Source organism: Gymnogyps californianus, chromosome 14, assembly GCF_018139145.2.
Source record: "Gymnogyps californianus isolate 813 chromosome 14, ASM1813914v2, whole genome shotgun sequence".
In the NCBI taxonomy this organism is placed as follows: Eukaryota; Metazoa; Chordata; class Aves; order Accipitriformes; family Cathartidae; genus Gymnogyps; species Gymnogyps californianus.
In genome coordinates this window covers 3,077,483-3,094,002 of record NC_059484.1, presented here as the reverse complement: position 1 = coordinate 3,094,002, position 16,520 = coordinate 3,077,483, and the positions used below count along the sequence as shown (strand labels likewise).

At 40.5% G+C, this 16,520-nt stretch overlaps 1 protein-coding gene across 1 annotated transcript in view; it reads left to right on the top strand.

Moving 5' to 3' along the window:
• RANBP17 (RAN binding protein 17) overlaps positions 1–16,520 on the top strand; it is a 164,821-nt gene that overhangs the window by 127,781 nt on the left and 20,520 nt on the right. Inside the window, exons 23-25 of the mRNA XM_050905413.1 lie at positions 3,526–3,740; positions 4,934–5,072; positions 11,662–11,828. Of these exons, the coding sequence (XP_050761370.1) occupies positions 3,526–3,740; positions 4,934–5,072; positions 11,662–11,828 (521 nt within the window). The remainder of the gene's footprint in view (positions 1–3,525; positions 3,741–4,933; positions 5,073–11,661; positions 11,829–16,520) is intronic.

The window sequence follows — 16,520 nt, the reverse complement described above, 5'->3', positions numbered from 1 at the left end:
AGAAGAAATCAGTGCAAGTTGGATTTTTTTCATTTGATTTTTAACTCTGTAGTAACACTGGAACTTCACTGATTAGTCTCTACAGAGTTTTCATTTTGACAGGAGCTATGAATTTCAAACACAATTTTTAAATTCAGCATGTCAAAGGTCACTTTTATGTTGATTTAATTTCTTTAAATTGTTTCTTTTAACAATAGGAGTTTATAAAATTGTATTTTGGTCCTCCACTACAGGCATTATAAATGTAAGTATATCCTCAGTAGCTGAGGAGTTGTTCTTGACCTGATTCCAAGTACCTCAGTAAATTAGTTTATGTTCAGTAGTATCCATGGTGTGTAAAAATATTCCCCTGAAGCTCCTGCTAAATGTTACAAGTAGATCATTCTTTTTTTATCTAGTCAGGCATAGCACCATACTTCACATTTTTTTCAATAACTAATGCTAAAACACTAGTCTTTGTTCTAGCACTGCATCCCTTGAATCATAGGCTGATGGCTTGGGGCATTGGTAACAGGCACCGCGTGGTCTTTCACCTCTGCTGCTAATTTGAAATCAGCTGTTCCCACTCTTAGGCCCTTTTAAAATGAGTCCATGAACACAGAACAGTTCTCTGTGGACTCCGTCTACTTGCAAAAAGCAGCTTTTAATCTTGCACTACACCCAAATTCTTCTCAGTGTTTTCATTAGAAGGGATAGGCACCGAATTCCTCTTCTGCCATGCCTGCCCGGGGTGAGGCAGTGTAAGCAAGCAGGGGTTGTGCCTTCCTATATTGAATGCTTTATGCTGATCAATGGATGTAAAGTTTTAATTATAGGGTGATTTTTTTTTTTTTGTGAAGTAGTGAAAATGATAGTAGATCAGCACTAGTGGCTACCTCCCAGAATTCATGTTCCCAGGCTAAGGGATTCCTAGGGTTTTTCCACCTTCTTTCCTCATCATCCGTTTTTTCCATTGACTTCCAGTTAATTTCCATATTAAGTACATAATTGCCTTGTTGACAACTACTAAGCTCTTTCCATCTGTTGTTGCATATTACACTGAGTACTTCGAGGACCTAGGATTGCACTATGTCATGCTTGGACAGCTCAGCTATAAACTCAAGGCTGTTACTTTCTGGGATCCAGAACTTTGTCTTCGCTTATTTCTGAAGCCAGATACATATTTGTGTTATTAAAGTAGAGATTTTCGGCAGAGAATTTAATAGTGGAGAAGACCAGATAAGGTTAGTTTACAGCACACTTACCTTTCTGTCTTGTTTTTGCCCTAAGAATTGTACACTGTTTACATAGTGGCTTTGAAAAATAGTGTGCACCTTCCCACTTTATCTCACAGACAGAATTTTGTATTTCATTTTATTTTTTTCACAGAATTTGAAATTCACTGATCTTCTCAGTAACTAGACTAGGTCTTGTCAAAAAGCTTAATGCTAATTAAGATGACCTGGCAGGATATCTTAAGTGGGGCACTGTAGGAAGCCCCATTGGAGTTTATCTTTAATTAATGTAAATGTAATTTCTCAGTAATGTAAAGTATTACAGTAAATGAATATCCAGGTACACTAGAAGACATTATTCTTTTTCTGCTATGTTTTACTTTTCAAAGAGGATCTTTTGGATATGGGTCATTTTTAGTATAACAGAGATTTAACACCATTTGGAATTAATTTCTATGCAGTAGCAGTCACTGGAATTGTACGCTCTTCCCCAGTCATGTGACCGTGACTACAGCATTCGGAGTAGTAGAAGTGCTCATATGACCATTTACAGTATCGAAACCATTCTGTATTTTCATTCTTTTTTTTTTTTATTAAGAGGGCTTGATTTTGATTGTAAGTGACCATCTTTCCTACCTAGATATTTGATTCTTCTCCTCCCTTCCATAATTCTAGTGACACCATTCCAGTTTCTTACAGACAGTTACTTCTTCTAAGCAATCCCTGATAGTACTCCCAGTCTTTTTTTGTAAATCTACTTTTCCTTTATAACCTGATGGATAAATTGCTTTGTACTTGCTAGAAGTGGTGAACAACATGAATGTTTTAAACAGTAACTTATGCCTTTCCCTCTTTGCATCAAGTGATACCAAACGGGTGATACTTTGATGCGTTGGGTGTTTAGAAACAAGGTTTTCCCCCTCATTTTTCTAATTATATGATGTAAATTCCTCATTGTCAGTAATCAATAGCATTAAGAGAAGGAATTAAAATAAGGCAGATATATGATTTGCAGGTGGAAAGTTGCATGGGTAGAAAGGAGAGCTGTGTAGAGATAGATCCAGTTCAATATTAGGCCTCAATATATATTAAACAGTATCACACAATCTATGAGATCTGTGTCATCTCAGGCAGGTTTTGAGGGGCATTTTTAAATTGCCTATTATAAAAGCAAAACTGAGTTGTCATAACTACCTCTCTCAACTGGCAATGTTTGGAATTGTGAATAGTTAATGTCCAGTTCGCTCGTTGCTCCTTGATCCAAGTTGTCATCATAGACATGACAACTAGGTTAAACACTGAAAGCAGACGAGCCGAGCATCTGATCTGTAGACTACTGTGCTTCTATTTGTAGGAATACTTCTTAAAATGTACAGTTTTGTGTTATTTTCCTCTAGTTAAAATTACCAAGAATGATGAGTAGTAACAAAGTGAAGACCTGGCAGTTGGCTTTTGTGCAGGCCAAGCTTGTCAAGGTCAACATCAGATGGGGTCAACCTAGTAAGGTTACTTCATGGTAGAACGGAAGTACTTAGTCTTTGCTGTGTTCATTCTACTGTTTTACCTCACTTTCAGTAATTCCTTCAGGTTAAAAAAAGATTTGTCATGAAGACAAACTAACTCTGGGGTGCTGTGAAAATGAGCATTAGATTATTAGAAGATACTTAGAAAACTTGGTAATGAGGCCTTGTGAATAATTAGATTTGTACAGAGAATTGCAGTGGGATCTACTGCACTGCTGCACAGTGGATCCAAAAGTCACTATTGCCTGTTAATAGCAACAGCAAATATTTACCGTTAGCTGTTATTTTTACATTACAAACATGGAGTTTAATTAAAAAGTCATTCCCATCTGTGACTGGTAAAATAGAGGCTTTTGTAATGGACATATTTTTTTCTGAGGGATGTATTTAGTGTGTGTATACATGAGCAACCATCCCAAGAGACCATCATGGTAATGGATCAAAACCAGGCTTTGCTGCAGCATGAGAAACTATAAAACCATGTGTTGCAACTCCGTTCAGATTAAGGAATTCATGCTGATAGACCCAGTCGTGGTCTGGCTGTACATCAATGACGGGAATTCCATAGCTTATATTTTAAATTTTGCATACTAATTCCTTAGTGGCTTTTAAGCTCTAGTCATGCTTACTTAACGGATCTTTTACATCAAATGCAGAAACAATTTTTCTTCCAAATAGTAATGAAAATAAAGACAAAAAATAAGTTTAGATAGTGCCATCAAAATATTTTAGATTTGCAGCTGCTTACATAAGTTTCTTTCTTTCTTTCTTTCTTTTTATGAAAACAGGTAATCAGATCCTCTCTCTTGGGACTTTGTCAAAAGATCAGGTTTATCCGTTGAAACTCAAGGGCATTTCCATCTGTTACTCTGCACTCAAATCTGCCTTATGTGGAAATTATGTCAGCTTTGGCGTCTTCAAGTTGTACGGGGACAACCACTTTGACAATGTACTTCAGGCCTTTGTCAAAATGCTGCTTTCAGTATCCCACAGTGACTTGCTAGTAAGCAATTACTCATCTTGGGAGTCTTTACGTGAAATATGAAATAACACCACCACAGGCTTTGTATTGTTATAATGAGACAGAGGGATCTAGAACAGCTCAAATGCAGTTTTCAGTTCAATTACTTGAATTTATTTATATAGTGACATCTAAAATACAGGTATGACTGAACTGCCATGTGAAACAGGAGCTTTTCCAGAGTTTTCACTAGGCTTGCTGTAAGAGAGAGAAATGTAAAATTTTTTTCCTTTCTATACTTGCAAACCCATTTGGGTTGCCTGCATGCACTGTAAAACATCCTCACATATTCAGTCACTCTGCAATTAGTTTCAATCTGTAAATTGTCACTGTGTATTCCCCATAAAATTTAAAACTTTAATTTTAAAGTACACCATGTTCCCACTTCTCTGTGGGAAGACAACAGATCTTGCACAATATTGGCCTGAATTTGAACTGTGACATTTTCTTCATGACACTTTAGTTCAGAACTGTCATTTTCTTGCAGGAAGGGACAAATTTGGGATAGTTAAAGATGATTAATACCCAGATTTATGCTTGCCACATAAAGAAAGTCCTTGGGACTGAAAAGTTGCTCTCAGTTAAAATCGGTGTATTGGTTGTATAGTAAAGTGTGCATATTTGGCACATTTCTAGCCATCCAACAATAAATGCCCTAAATAAGAGTCCTTAAGAGTAAGATGCTGCTTGGGCCAGTGGGTTCAAGCAAGTGCCTTTGCCTGCACAGAGCCTGTTACAGGACCTCACTTAAGCACAAAAAAAAGTCCATCTCTGAGATGATTTGGGGAAATCTGTGATAAATCTTAATAAGATTTCCTGCAGAAGGTAAGATACAGGCCGTCATCCTGTCAAACGGACACCCTGGACAGAACGCTATACTGCTTTTACTAGACTGATAGGTGTGTGGAATGTCAAAGCATGATAGCGTTATTGTATTATCCTGAGCTTATTTTAAACTAATAGCGAGTTTATATCCTATGGTAAATTTGAAAATTTGAAACCTACTGAAGACAAGAAAATATTTTGTCTGTATATATATTCTGATTTTATGGCTAAATTAGAATTTATCACATCATAAAAACTATAAGATCATTCTTCTGTCATCTGTTAATGTTGCTAATATTAGTCAATGGTAATATCTATACTTTCTTTGAATGTGTACTCTTTTTTTTCAGCAATATCGAAAACTAAGCCAGTCTTATTACCCTCTTTTGGAGTGTCTGACCCAAGATCATATGAGTTTCATTACCAGTTTAGAACCTCGCATCCTAATCTATATTCTTACCTCAATATCTGAAGGACTTACTGCAGTAGGTAAGAATTACTTACACTCGGCTAAAGAAAGAATTCAAGTATTTAGCTATCTAAGATTTTCAAAGAAGCACGTTCATTTTTATCTTAAAAAAATTAGTATCAAGTGACAGTGGAAGATGCTGGCTTTTGAACATTTTAAGAATGTGACTATTTCGGTTAATGGTTCTTTTTTTCGGTTCTTTTAAACGTCTAACCTGTAGGTTTTTACAGAAAGTATTTTTAAATTGTCTTTTCTTACATGCCAGAATTGTTAAAATTATTGATGTGCCTCCACTAGGATTGTACTAAAAATTCATGCATTTGTTATTCAGAAGTAAAATGTGTTAATATTTGTACAGGAATCTGTGGGGTTTTGTTTTTATTTGATCAACATAGCTGTTGGATAAATAATGCTTGTTCTGCACAGCTGTGATATGATTTGAGAAATTTAAAGATGTCTTTATCCACGGAAAAACGAAACTAGTTATTCAGTACTTCCTGAATATACTTTAGAGGAGAATCGGTGCAACAGAAGCATACTTGGAGTAACAATAAAAATACAGCAGTCTGATTGCAGTTCATTTCATTCTCTTGCATGGTTTAATTTATGCTTTTTAACCAGATGACTGTCTAAACATTTGGGGTTTGGGTGAGGCAGGGGAGGGTTGGTAGCTTAAAGTCATTTGGAATATGGAGGAGGAGACTGAGCATTTGGGGGAAGAAAAAATAAGTCATGTAGTTACATTCTGATCACCTAGGAATACCATGCATTTATATAGTGTTTTGACTGAGAAGCTGTTCAAAACCTTACAGTCATATTTATTGATTAGGGTGGTTATTAAGGAAAAAAAACAGGAACATATAATGTTAGTGTGTATAAATGTTACTGTATAATAGCTGGTGTTTCTCATTACCACCACGTGTCAGTCAAGCCCCATAGGAATGCATGAATGCACGGAGACTCACAAAGCATTTGCTATGTTAAACACATTCAGCAGTTTTTGCTGCAAGAGGGGAACCGCTCTTAGAGAGAAAATGGGTAGTGAATAGCTAAGCAACAGTAGTAAAGAAGTATTGAGGTCATTTTATTATATAATGCTGAAATCCATCTTCTCCCAGATATCTTGAGTGCTTTGTCACCTGTAATGATGGTACAGCAGTTACTGCCTATAGGCTGGTTCTGCTGGGAGTCTGCCTGTTGATCGTTTGCAAATGGATATATTGTGCTGAACGTTAGCTTGACTGACAGCTACCAGTTTAGCAAGCCCTGTTCCTGTTCTCTGTTATCACTCCACATTACATCTCTTCCATTTGAGATATTGGTTATATTCATTTTGATAATTCACTAGCGTACTAAGTTTACTTTAACCATCTCTTTGAAACCCAATTTGAATTCATGTAAAAGAGAGAGAAGAAAATGTAAAAGCTATATAAGTTTCAGCTTTCATGTGTTATGTTTATCTTCCCCTCTCAAAAAGTGTTGATCTCTCACTCAAGGTGGGGAGGAGGACTAAGAAAAGCATGTATTTCCAATTTTAGCTTTAAACTTTTGTGGTTTAGGTATCTGGGAGTTCAATCATGAAGAATTATTAATTTTTAGGAACATAGATGTTTTCTTAGAAAACTTTTACTCAGTGGAATTCCTGATATTCTGCTGAGAAGAGTATCAACAAAAACTTTAACAGCTCATTTTTTTTCACATTTCATAAACCATAGATTTGCTTAGCCAGTGCTCTCCTTCAGTTCATCTTAATGTCCTTAAAGTACCTAAAATAAATACAAACATGTGAGACTAAAACAAAGAGTGTAGGAATTTTTAACTTCACCTGACTTCACTGAAGGCTTGATGCAGTCTATCAAAAGCTATTACGCTCACTTTCGTGTTCGTTTTTTTCTTTGTTTACTCTGATTCCCCCAAACTCAAGTAGTTTTTCAGTCTTTGAGACTTGGAAAATCTGTCTGTTGGTAAGACCTGGCTGTTTCTGTATTGTCCAGAGATGATGTGGAATCTCCATCTTTGGAGATATTCCCAGATACTGGCCAAGGTCCTGAGGAACCTGTCTGATGTTGACTCTGTTTTGGGCAGGAGGCTGGACTGGAGGATGGTCCCATTTGGTTTCTGCCACCACCTTTAGGATCATACTGGTATTTTCCCTACGTTTTCCACTTGTATTCTCTAGCTTTCCAAAACAATTTTTGATTCTGTCCAAATGCCTATGCAGCCCCTAATCTTTGTGAATGTCTCTTGCACATGAAGAGGAATACTTACTTTCCATGATTAGTCAGCTGAAAAATGCTTCTTTCTTACCTTTCATGTTGAAGTGATAAAGTGATTATTTTTCTTAATATCATGTTTCTTAACACTGCATGTATCAAGAATTGATATTGATGTCAGCCACTAAATTCCTCATTTGTGTTCAAGAAGTTTTATTTTTGTAGTGAACTGAATAATTTTCCCTGCTCTTACAATGACATGTTCAGATGAACTACTCTTTGGTCAGTTTATAGCTCTAAATGTTTATTTACTTATTTTTAATCATCTCAAGAGTTAGGTACCTGTCACTGCATTTTCTTAAGAGTCATTCTTCTAAAAGTTTTATCCCTTTTAAAATTTTGGTATTTGGGACATTACTAATTGTCAGACAGTGAAATACAAATTTATTTCCTATGTGTTACTTGGTCACATACATCCTTCTGCCCTTGGAAAATGGGTAAGTAGATCCAAGCGTTGCCTTTTTCGCTGAATTATATCAGTGCCACAAGAACATCTCAGAATAGTAGGGCTCAGGGCTATAAGCCATTTGAGGGGAAATTGTGTTTTAAACTGATTAGAACATACAAGTCATTTTCAGAAATGTTTATAAAAATGAAATAGCTGTCTTTTTATTTTAAAAATTAAATACCAGGAGATCACTTCTCTTTCACAGAAAAGAAGTATCTGACTTTTTTCTCTGTTCCCTTTACGTATGTGAAACCTTTGAGACTCTCATTGTCAGCTGTAGGATAAACATTCCCCAAATCCTTATTTCTGAGGAGCGTTCATTCTGTTGCTGAGTAAATACCTTACTTGATTCCATGCTTTATAAACACTGTGAAAGAGTGTGATTCCTTCTGAAGCAGCTAGCTGTAAATCAGCTATAATGGAAGCCCTCATCTAAGCTTTTATTGCGAGGATAAACACTCCGATAGTTCTCTTCTAAAGTGTTTACCTGGCTTTTTCACAGCTGACTCAGTGGATCAGAGCCTTTTAATGTAGTCTGCCTGGCATGTTGTCACTAATCTCTGCAAAGCCTTTCTAATTCTCATATGATTAATAGTATAGTATGCTATTCATTGAGGAAAAAGTAAAACATTTTTTCTCTCTTGCTGCCTAATTTAGATGTTAAATTGCTAAATCCATTTACTTTCCAGGTTTAGTCTCAAAGGCAAATAATGCCAGTATAGAACTGTAAGCAATTGATGGACAGGGAAAATACCACTTAACTCCCTCTCTTTGCCTTTATGTGAAACACAAAACAAAATCTTTTAATATGCAGAGATTCAGCAATGTCATTAAACTGTCAAAAAACAATTCCCCTTCAGCATGCTGTTGTCATATTGTTGAGACCAAAAGGCATCCTCAAGTTGTTTGGGGATTTTGTTGGCTTTTTTAAAATAATATAACCCATTCTAACAGACATGCTCAGCTTCCAGTTACGTGAGCTAATGGCTGATTGGAATTGCCTACATAAGGCAAAAACACAGAGATAATAAAAAAGTGCATGTAAAAATAGCCCCCAAAACATGAAATGAATGCACAGTGGCGAAGAAGCAACCAAAAGAGCTAGTTGAATGTGATGGTGACTGGTGTCAGAGTCATCATCCTTGTCCCCTGCCCACCACCAGCACCTACCTCGCCATCAGGTAAGTCCAGAGAGCTCAGTTTTGTTTGGCAAAACTACTGAACTGTTACGGAATCCGTGCTGATACACATGGAGCTGGTTTTGGTGTTTTCTGTAACCATGGCCTGCTTGCTTCGTGATCCAAATGATTAGTTCACAGGTGATAGAGCTGAGTTAACCAGAAGTGAGAAACATAGTTTGACTGCATTTTTCCTGATTATCCCGAGCTTTTAATCTCAGTTTCTTTCATAATTCTATCTTTATTCTGTCTTCTCCACCCATTTCTTCTGTCCATAGCCCAGAATTGGTAGCGCCTTGTTGCTCTTGTTTGTTCTATTTATTTGGTTGGCTGGCTTGTCTCGCTAAGATTTAGTGAGAACACTATTCTGCTCCAGCACAAGGTTCCACATGCCCAGAAGAGTCATTCAAGGGAGTTTGCTTGACGCTCCCTGTCTGTTATATCCTTGCAATCAAAAGGAAAAATGAGCATAGGGAAGCATATTTGATATATAGTTATGGGCAAATTTAAGTAGCTCTTAACACTCATATCAGATTCTCATGAGCAAATGATAGCATAGACCTGTCTGCTGTCCTGCTAAAATCACTTACTGTCGAATGTAAAATATCTACTTGTATAGTATCAGCATGTTTAGAACTACTGCTGTTTTGTAAACTGATGATAGTGATTTACTTTGTATTATTCAATTTAAAAAGAAATAGAGTTAAGCACTGGTTTAGAAATACAGCAGAGCCGTCCTATGAAATATGTATTTTCAAATCTCTCACTTGTTATTGATGGTGATTCAATTCCATCATGAATTGCATTTCTAGTTTATATGCAGGACTGTTTTGGTTGAGAACACGATGAGTGCCAGATTCTACGGTCTTTACTTTGGCAAGACTCAGCTTTGTTCCAGCAATATGTCTTAATATCATGCCCTGTTGAATTTAGTCCTAGGAAGCTCACTGGTCCAGTGGAGACAGAGTTGAGATGCTCCAGCACATTTTTGTGAGCTGTTAGATCGCTCTCAACTCCTGCTGCTAAGTCCGCTGGTTGCTTTGGAAGATCAAGCCTTAGGAGACCACTTGTATCTTCTTTGCCTGTAAATGTTTCTTCAGTGTTTACTTCAAAACACTCTTAGCAAAATACAATTAGTTTTTAGATGGCGAAGGGTTAATAGTGTCAGCACAGAGCTTAAGGAGTTAAACAGACACAGATCAAAATACTTCAGTGTCTAGAGGGATGTGTTTAAATGAACACTGCAAGGTTGGCAGGCCTCCAAATTAGCATAGTTTAAAGAATTCAAGGTACATTTAATTGGATCCTTCTAATCCCTTTTCCCTCAGAATAAGCATTTTAACAGTTTAATTCCTTTTGCAACCCCCACACATCCCTTACTCGAGTGGCCCATCTAAAATAAATACTGTGAACTATAAAAGGCCTAGACAAGTTGTAGCTGAAGTCAGCGGCAAGAGGATGGAGCCCTAAGTGCTCCACTCGTTTGGATCTGATGTTTGAAATTGCAGAGAATGTCAGTTAGGGCTAAACCTTGCACCCAGCCCGTTAAACCACTGCGTGTACGTAAGGAGCTTCAGTTGGTGCTGGTATCGCAAGGCACCGGCAGTTGTTTAAACCTGTGGCTCTGGCCAGGATTACAGAACCGGAGCTGGGAGGCAGCACAGTTGTAAATGTCTAAGTTGCAGCCACTGCTCTTGGGACCAAGGAGTATCTCGGGCCAGAGGAGACAGCAGCTGGGCAGGGGGAAGGGAGCACCACTCCAAGAGGAAGACGAGAGGAGCGTGCGTGAGAACCAAGGACCAGTACGCTGTTACCATCGTGCTGATGCATGGAAGTGAGCAGAATCCTCTTTCACAGCAGCGGCACAGCAGGCAACACCTAGCAACAAAATAACTTACATAAATCAGACAGACATATTTACTCTACAAATAGGTTTAAGCTTTTAATCTCCCTTACTTATAGAAACAGTAAGTAAAGATACGAAGTGGCTTTTGCTTCTGCTTTTCAACAGTAGTTCTCCTTTGCTGTCATGACTTTCAGTTGTGGGGACATTTATGAAGTATTTGGTAGTGACTGCTGTTGTGGTGTTGTCAGCCATATTTAATGTACTTTAACCTACTTGAATTATTAGTTGTTAAGCAAAATTACTAACTGGCTGTTCTGTGATCTCCTTTTTACTACCTTTAATGGCCCTTGTTCGTTGTTTGCCACCTACCATTGATTGTAAGCTATTTGGGGCAGAGAAACATTGTGAAATACTACTTGAGAAAAACCTGGACAACAGCTCTACTTGATTTAACCTTGCCTTTTCAGTAAGCAGACCGAACTAGAATTTTAGTTTCTAGGAATCTGGAGCCTTCGGAATGTGACGCTGAATACCAGTAAAACGTCAACCCTCATCCTGCACTTTCCAGTACACAGAGGGGCAGCTGCATTCATACAGTTGTGAATGAAGTTCACTGGAGTTCATAGGATCTTTAGTACGTGGAGCTATCCAGTTACTCAAAAGCAAAGGTTTAATACCGCTGTGTGTTAATAAAAGCAGTCTTCAAAGCTAGTCAACTCATGTATCAAAAATAGACTCGTCGATGTATCGATTAGCCTAATGTCAAAGAGATTATTAAAGTTGAGCTCTCCAAGTACTATGGAATGTCATTATTAATTATTCTTTTATGAAAACAATTTCAAAACTGTTTCACTTTTTACACAGATACAATTGTCTCCTCCAGCTGTTGCGCGAGTTTAGACTACATTGTCACCTACCTCTTCAAGCACCTCGCTAAAGAAGGCAAGAAGACTCTAAGATGTAGAGAGGTTTCACAGGATGGCCAGAGATTGCTTCATTTCATGCAGCAGAACCCAGAAGTTCTACAGCAGGTGAATTAGCAGTCTTTTCTATGGGGTATTATTACATTTCTGAATTTTCCTGATTTTTTTTGTGGTACTGAACGCCAGGGTAGCATTGGCTATTTAGTAACAGAACAAACCTCCCTACACTGGTATGGAACTCTGAGTAGCTTCACCCATGTTCTCATGACAACCAAAGATTGAAGATATTTTTTGTGATACTGAAAAGTGTAGATACTATACTTGGCTGTACAGTATCTTAAAACTTGATGTTTCATTTTTGCTTATAAAAAGAGGTGTGTGAGATCATCAATACATTTCTATAGACAAATGGGAAGAAAGGTATTTTAGGAGGAAGAAGAACAAGTTCTGGCATTGAACCACACATTTTGGTGATGAAATGTGTAAATTGAATGGCTGTATGCTATTGAGTTTGAATATTTTATTTTGCAGTAGGTGACTCAGTGGGATTTTTTTCTGTTAAAGGTAAATGCAATAGAAATTAAATCTCATGCTTCTGAAAAGGAAGTGGCCACTGCACTGCTTAGGAGAGATTTCCCCTCCCAGCTCTGTCAGGTTTGTCACAGCCCAAGTACATTACGGGGAGATCAGGATGTTCATAGCTACATATCTCCACATCTGCTCTGTGCCACATTCCCTTAAAATCGCATTAAACTATTGGAAAATGCGTATTTACAAGAATCTCTGGATTCCTAATGCAGTTGCAAAGATGCCGTTTCAGGAGACGTGTTTCGCAGGTCTGGAGGCTTTTAATGAAAACGGAAGTTATTAACAAGATGCAAATGACTAGTGCGGTCGTCTTTGTGTTTCCCTAATAGGTACGCTGTCATTTGGAAAAAGCCTGGCATACAGTCACCACAGTTATTGTTGTCATTTGTTTACTGTTCTAATTGAAGGTGAAAAGTAACTAATGGCAGCTAATATATCCCAGGCAGTATATAGCATATTGTGAGAATATTAATGATGTTTATTATTGACATCATTATCAGAATGTGATGATTCCCTTGTCATATTACAGGTTCTTATGTTTTACTTGCCTAATAGGGGTTTCATGGAAACTAGCAATGAAGTCAGCATTTGGGTATGTCAGATTGCTCAGTATTGTACCGTGTGTGCAACAATTTCAATGTAAAGGACGGAACAGCAACCTGGGCTCTGGACTTCCCTGCATTTGTGGCAATCTTGATGTAATACTTTGTCTGTTAATACGCAGTAATCTTTCACTTCACAGCACATGACTAGGCGGTGATCTGTCTTTATTAACTTCAGATTCTGCGGAATACATTATATTTATTTTGAATGCAGGCTTTCATATACTCTTTTAAATATTAATGGCTGGTCTCCAGTAGTCAGCATAAATATGATTTGCATTAGCACTAGTCATATCATATTGAGTGCCTCTGATGTCAGCTACTCAGTGTACTAATATCTGACATCATCTCCCGAGGTCACTGACAACTTTGACCTTTATTCTCACGCACAGTTTCTGTAGTCTCAGAAGCTCTTTTGAATTGATTTGAAATTTTGACTCTTCCCTTTATGAGGCAGTAAAATTGATAATTATTCAGATGGGAACTGAGCACTGAGTGAAAAATCAATTCCACCCGCTCTCTGCTGCGTATAAAATTACTTCTGAGTCTGCTGGACTGAACGGATGGCCAAGGTAAAAGCAGCAGGCAGAAATAGTAGAGAGGATTAGCTGGACGAAACTAATAGCCTAAAGGGATGGCTTTTGAGATGAGGGAGTGGGCCGGTTGGGGGTTATTATCAGCAATGATGGGACTCATTGATCATATGTTTACATCAGGTTTCCATTGGGTTATAAATCAGCCCTGAATAGAAACGGAACCCAAGGCCTCGCGTTTTACCAGGGGGACGGTGTATTAGATTATTCTCACTTTCACACTTAGATGAAAAGTAAGACATTGATTATTCATCGGCTGGCCATTAAACACTGGTTTTATAGATGATTTGACTATCATGGAAGCTAATGAACAAGGTTGCTGCTTCATAACCAGCGGTTTCAGTTTTCAAGACATCTGTGTCGGTTAAGTAATGCATAACCCTATTAAAAGGAATGGGTTACAAATTGCTTAACAGTGCTGAAAAACTAGACCCTAATGACTAATTGTGCTTTGAGTTTAGAGAGGTTTGTCAGCTCTTTAAACTAAACTGATGCAATGATAACTGCAATTATTTACTAGTTAGAACATTTCTTCCAAGTTGGATCTCTGGAAGTAGTTGGAGCTTTAAAATTTCCAGCAGCACTTGAGGAACAGCCCGCCTCAGGTCGTACCGTTCGCTGTGGAGCGACACGACGGCTCGGCTTGCCGTTTTCTCTTTCCTCTGAAGACGCAGGAGTCTCTCTGGGCTCTTCTGCCAGCTGGGGGATGCGGACTCTCCTCCGGACGGTTCCCAGCCCGCCGGCACGGGCAGCCAGCGGCCTCGGGCGAGCGCCGGTGCCGCGGGAGCCGCGCCCGCCCCGGCCCCGCCGCTTCCCGCCCTCCCGGGCCCGAGGCGGGGACAGCCGCCGCCGCGGCAGCCGGGCGGCTCCGCCCGCGCAGCGGCAGGGCAGGGGGGAGGCCGGTGCCGAGCGGCCGTCGGGGCTGCGGAGAGAGCGCCGTCGGCGCGCGGTAGGTGCTGGCGTCGCCGCGCCTCGGCGGGGACAGCCCGGCGGGGCCAGCCCGGCGGGCGGGGGCCGCGGCAGGCGGCGGCCAGCCCGGGGGCAGAGGAGCGGGGCGGGGCGGGACCGCCGCCCCCTGCCGGCGGGACGGCGGCGGGGCCGCGGCGCGGCGGGGAGGGGGCCGGGGGCCGGCGGCGGGCAGCCCTCCCGTGTCCCGCGCCTTCCCGGCGGCGGGGCCGAGCAGGGAGACCGGCGGGAGAAGCAGCCGAGCGCCCGGCGGAGCGGGCCGGCTCTCTCCTGCCGAGGCTGCCCGCAGCGCTGCCCGGCGCAGAACCGCCGCCTCCCTCCTCGCTCGCCCGTCCGGGAGAGTTTGTGGGGATGTGCTGCTGAACGGTGCGCCCGCACGCAAGGCACATGGTTGTTTCTCAGCAGTATCTGAAACAGCAGCAGAATTATTTCATTGCTTTTCTGCTCGTATGCTTACCGCTGAGCACTCGTTCGCTATTAAATGAGGCGATTCAGCATCTCAATGCACTTCATTGTAGGTGTGTATCCGTGACTGAGGCTTTCATGTTCTTTAGCCTCTAGAGTAGCAGTTGTATAACTGAAGCCTATTAATTCTTATTTGGTTTGCTTACATATGTCCTATAGCAGCTCTGTTTTTTTAATAGGTTGATGTGACTGTACAAAAACAGGAGCAACAGAAAACATAGAAGTGAAACAACTTCCTAACGTTTAGGAGCAAGTTATGGCATCCTTTTAAGGTGTAACAGTGGCTGTTGGCTTTGGCCCTACTTTTTGCTGTGCCATGGGCTTTGTTCCTGCAGGCGAGCTACTTAGTCTGAGCTTAATCTGCAAACAACTGCTTCGTGATGGTGTCTTATAACTAAACTGAGTTAACGTGTAAAGTAATTTGAGATATATGCATAGAAAGCAGTATTAAGTTTATTACATTCAACTCTTGCTGTTACATTATGTTGTGTTATGAGCACTTTAATAAATAATTTTAAAAGGCTCCTACTTTTCTATGCTGTTATCGCGGGATTGACAGGTGAAGCTGGTGTTTGCTCCACTTTATAAATGACAGCGTGATTTGGGGTTTTAAGATGCTGCCTTTATCTTCTGTTAATGCTTATCTTGCTGAATTGTACACATTAGGCTGTTAGTTCAATTTTGGTATGGTAAAGTACTATTCATGTTAGTTCTTTCCAAAAATCAATCAGTTTTGTAGCATCTTTCACCCGTAGTTCTGACAAATGTTCCTGAGAGCCATGCACGATAGGTAAAGAACTCTGTTTGCATAGCCATCATTGAAATAATTCTGTGCTGGATGTGGAAGGGGATGAATGGTTGCTTGGTTGAATAGAAACAGGATTTCAGTGACATTTCAGTGTTCGCTTCCTTTCCTGGGTGTTTCTTGGAGAGGTGCGTTAGGTATAGGGGTAACGAATGAGGGAGCGTATTCCATGGTGATTACATTCTGTGCATCATTTTCAGGAGGATCGTGTGGATAAGAATAAGGTTTTTTTGGTGAGTTTGAACGTTGTACCAGTGTTTGGATTAGATCTGCACAGTGCCTGCACCAAGACACAGCGTGCAGCCAAAGCAATCTCCGACTCGCTGGTGTCGGAGCGGCGGTGAGTGCCGTTTGGCCTGCCCAGAGGTGGAGCGGCACTGCATGCCTCCGCGGCACAGCCAGCCGGGAACCAGAAAGCGCATGCCTCCTGGCCGGCGGTCGGGCCGGCTGGCTGCTGGCAGGTACGCTCCGCTTCTCAGCCTAGGTGGGCCCGCAGCAGGGGACAGTGCTGGTGGACAGCTATTTTAGGGCTGGGCGGCTTTAGAATGAGGCTGTGCCTGCGCTGCGCCCTTCTGAGGGTTCAGTGTTTCTGGGGGCAATGGGTGGGGAGTGCTGCAGCAGGGGAAAATCGGCAGGGATGTTGGAAGAGCCGGCGTTTATTGCTGTAGGGGAATGTGGTGGAGTACGTGGGCTGGAGAGGGATCTCCAGGAAAGGAGTGTTGCAATAGGGAGATGGGAAGGTGTGTGGGTGAACAAAGAACTTTGAGGGCGTGGGTGATGG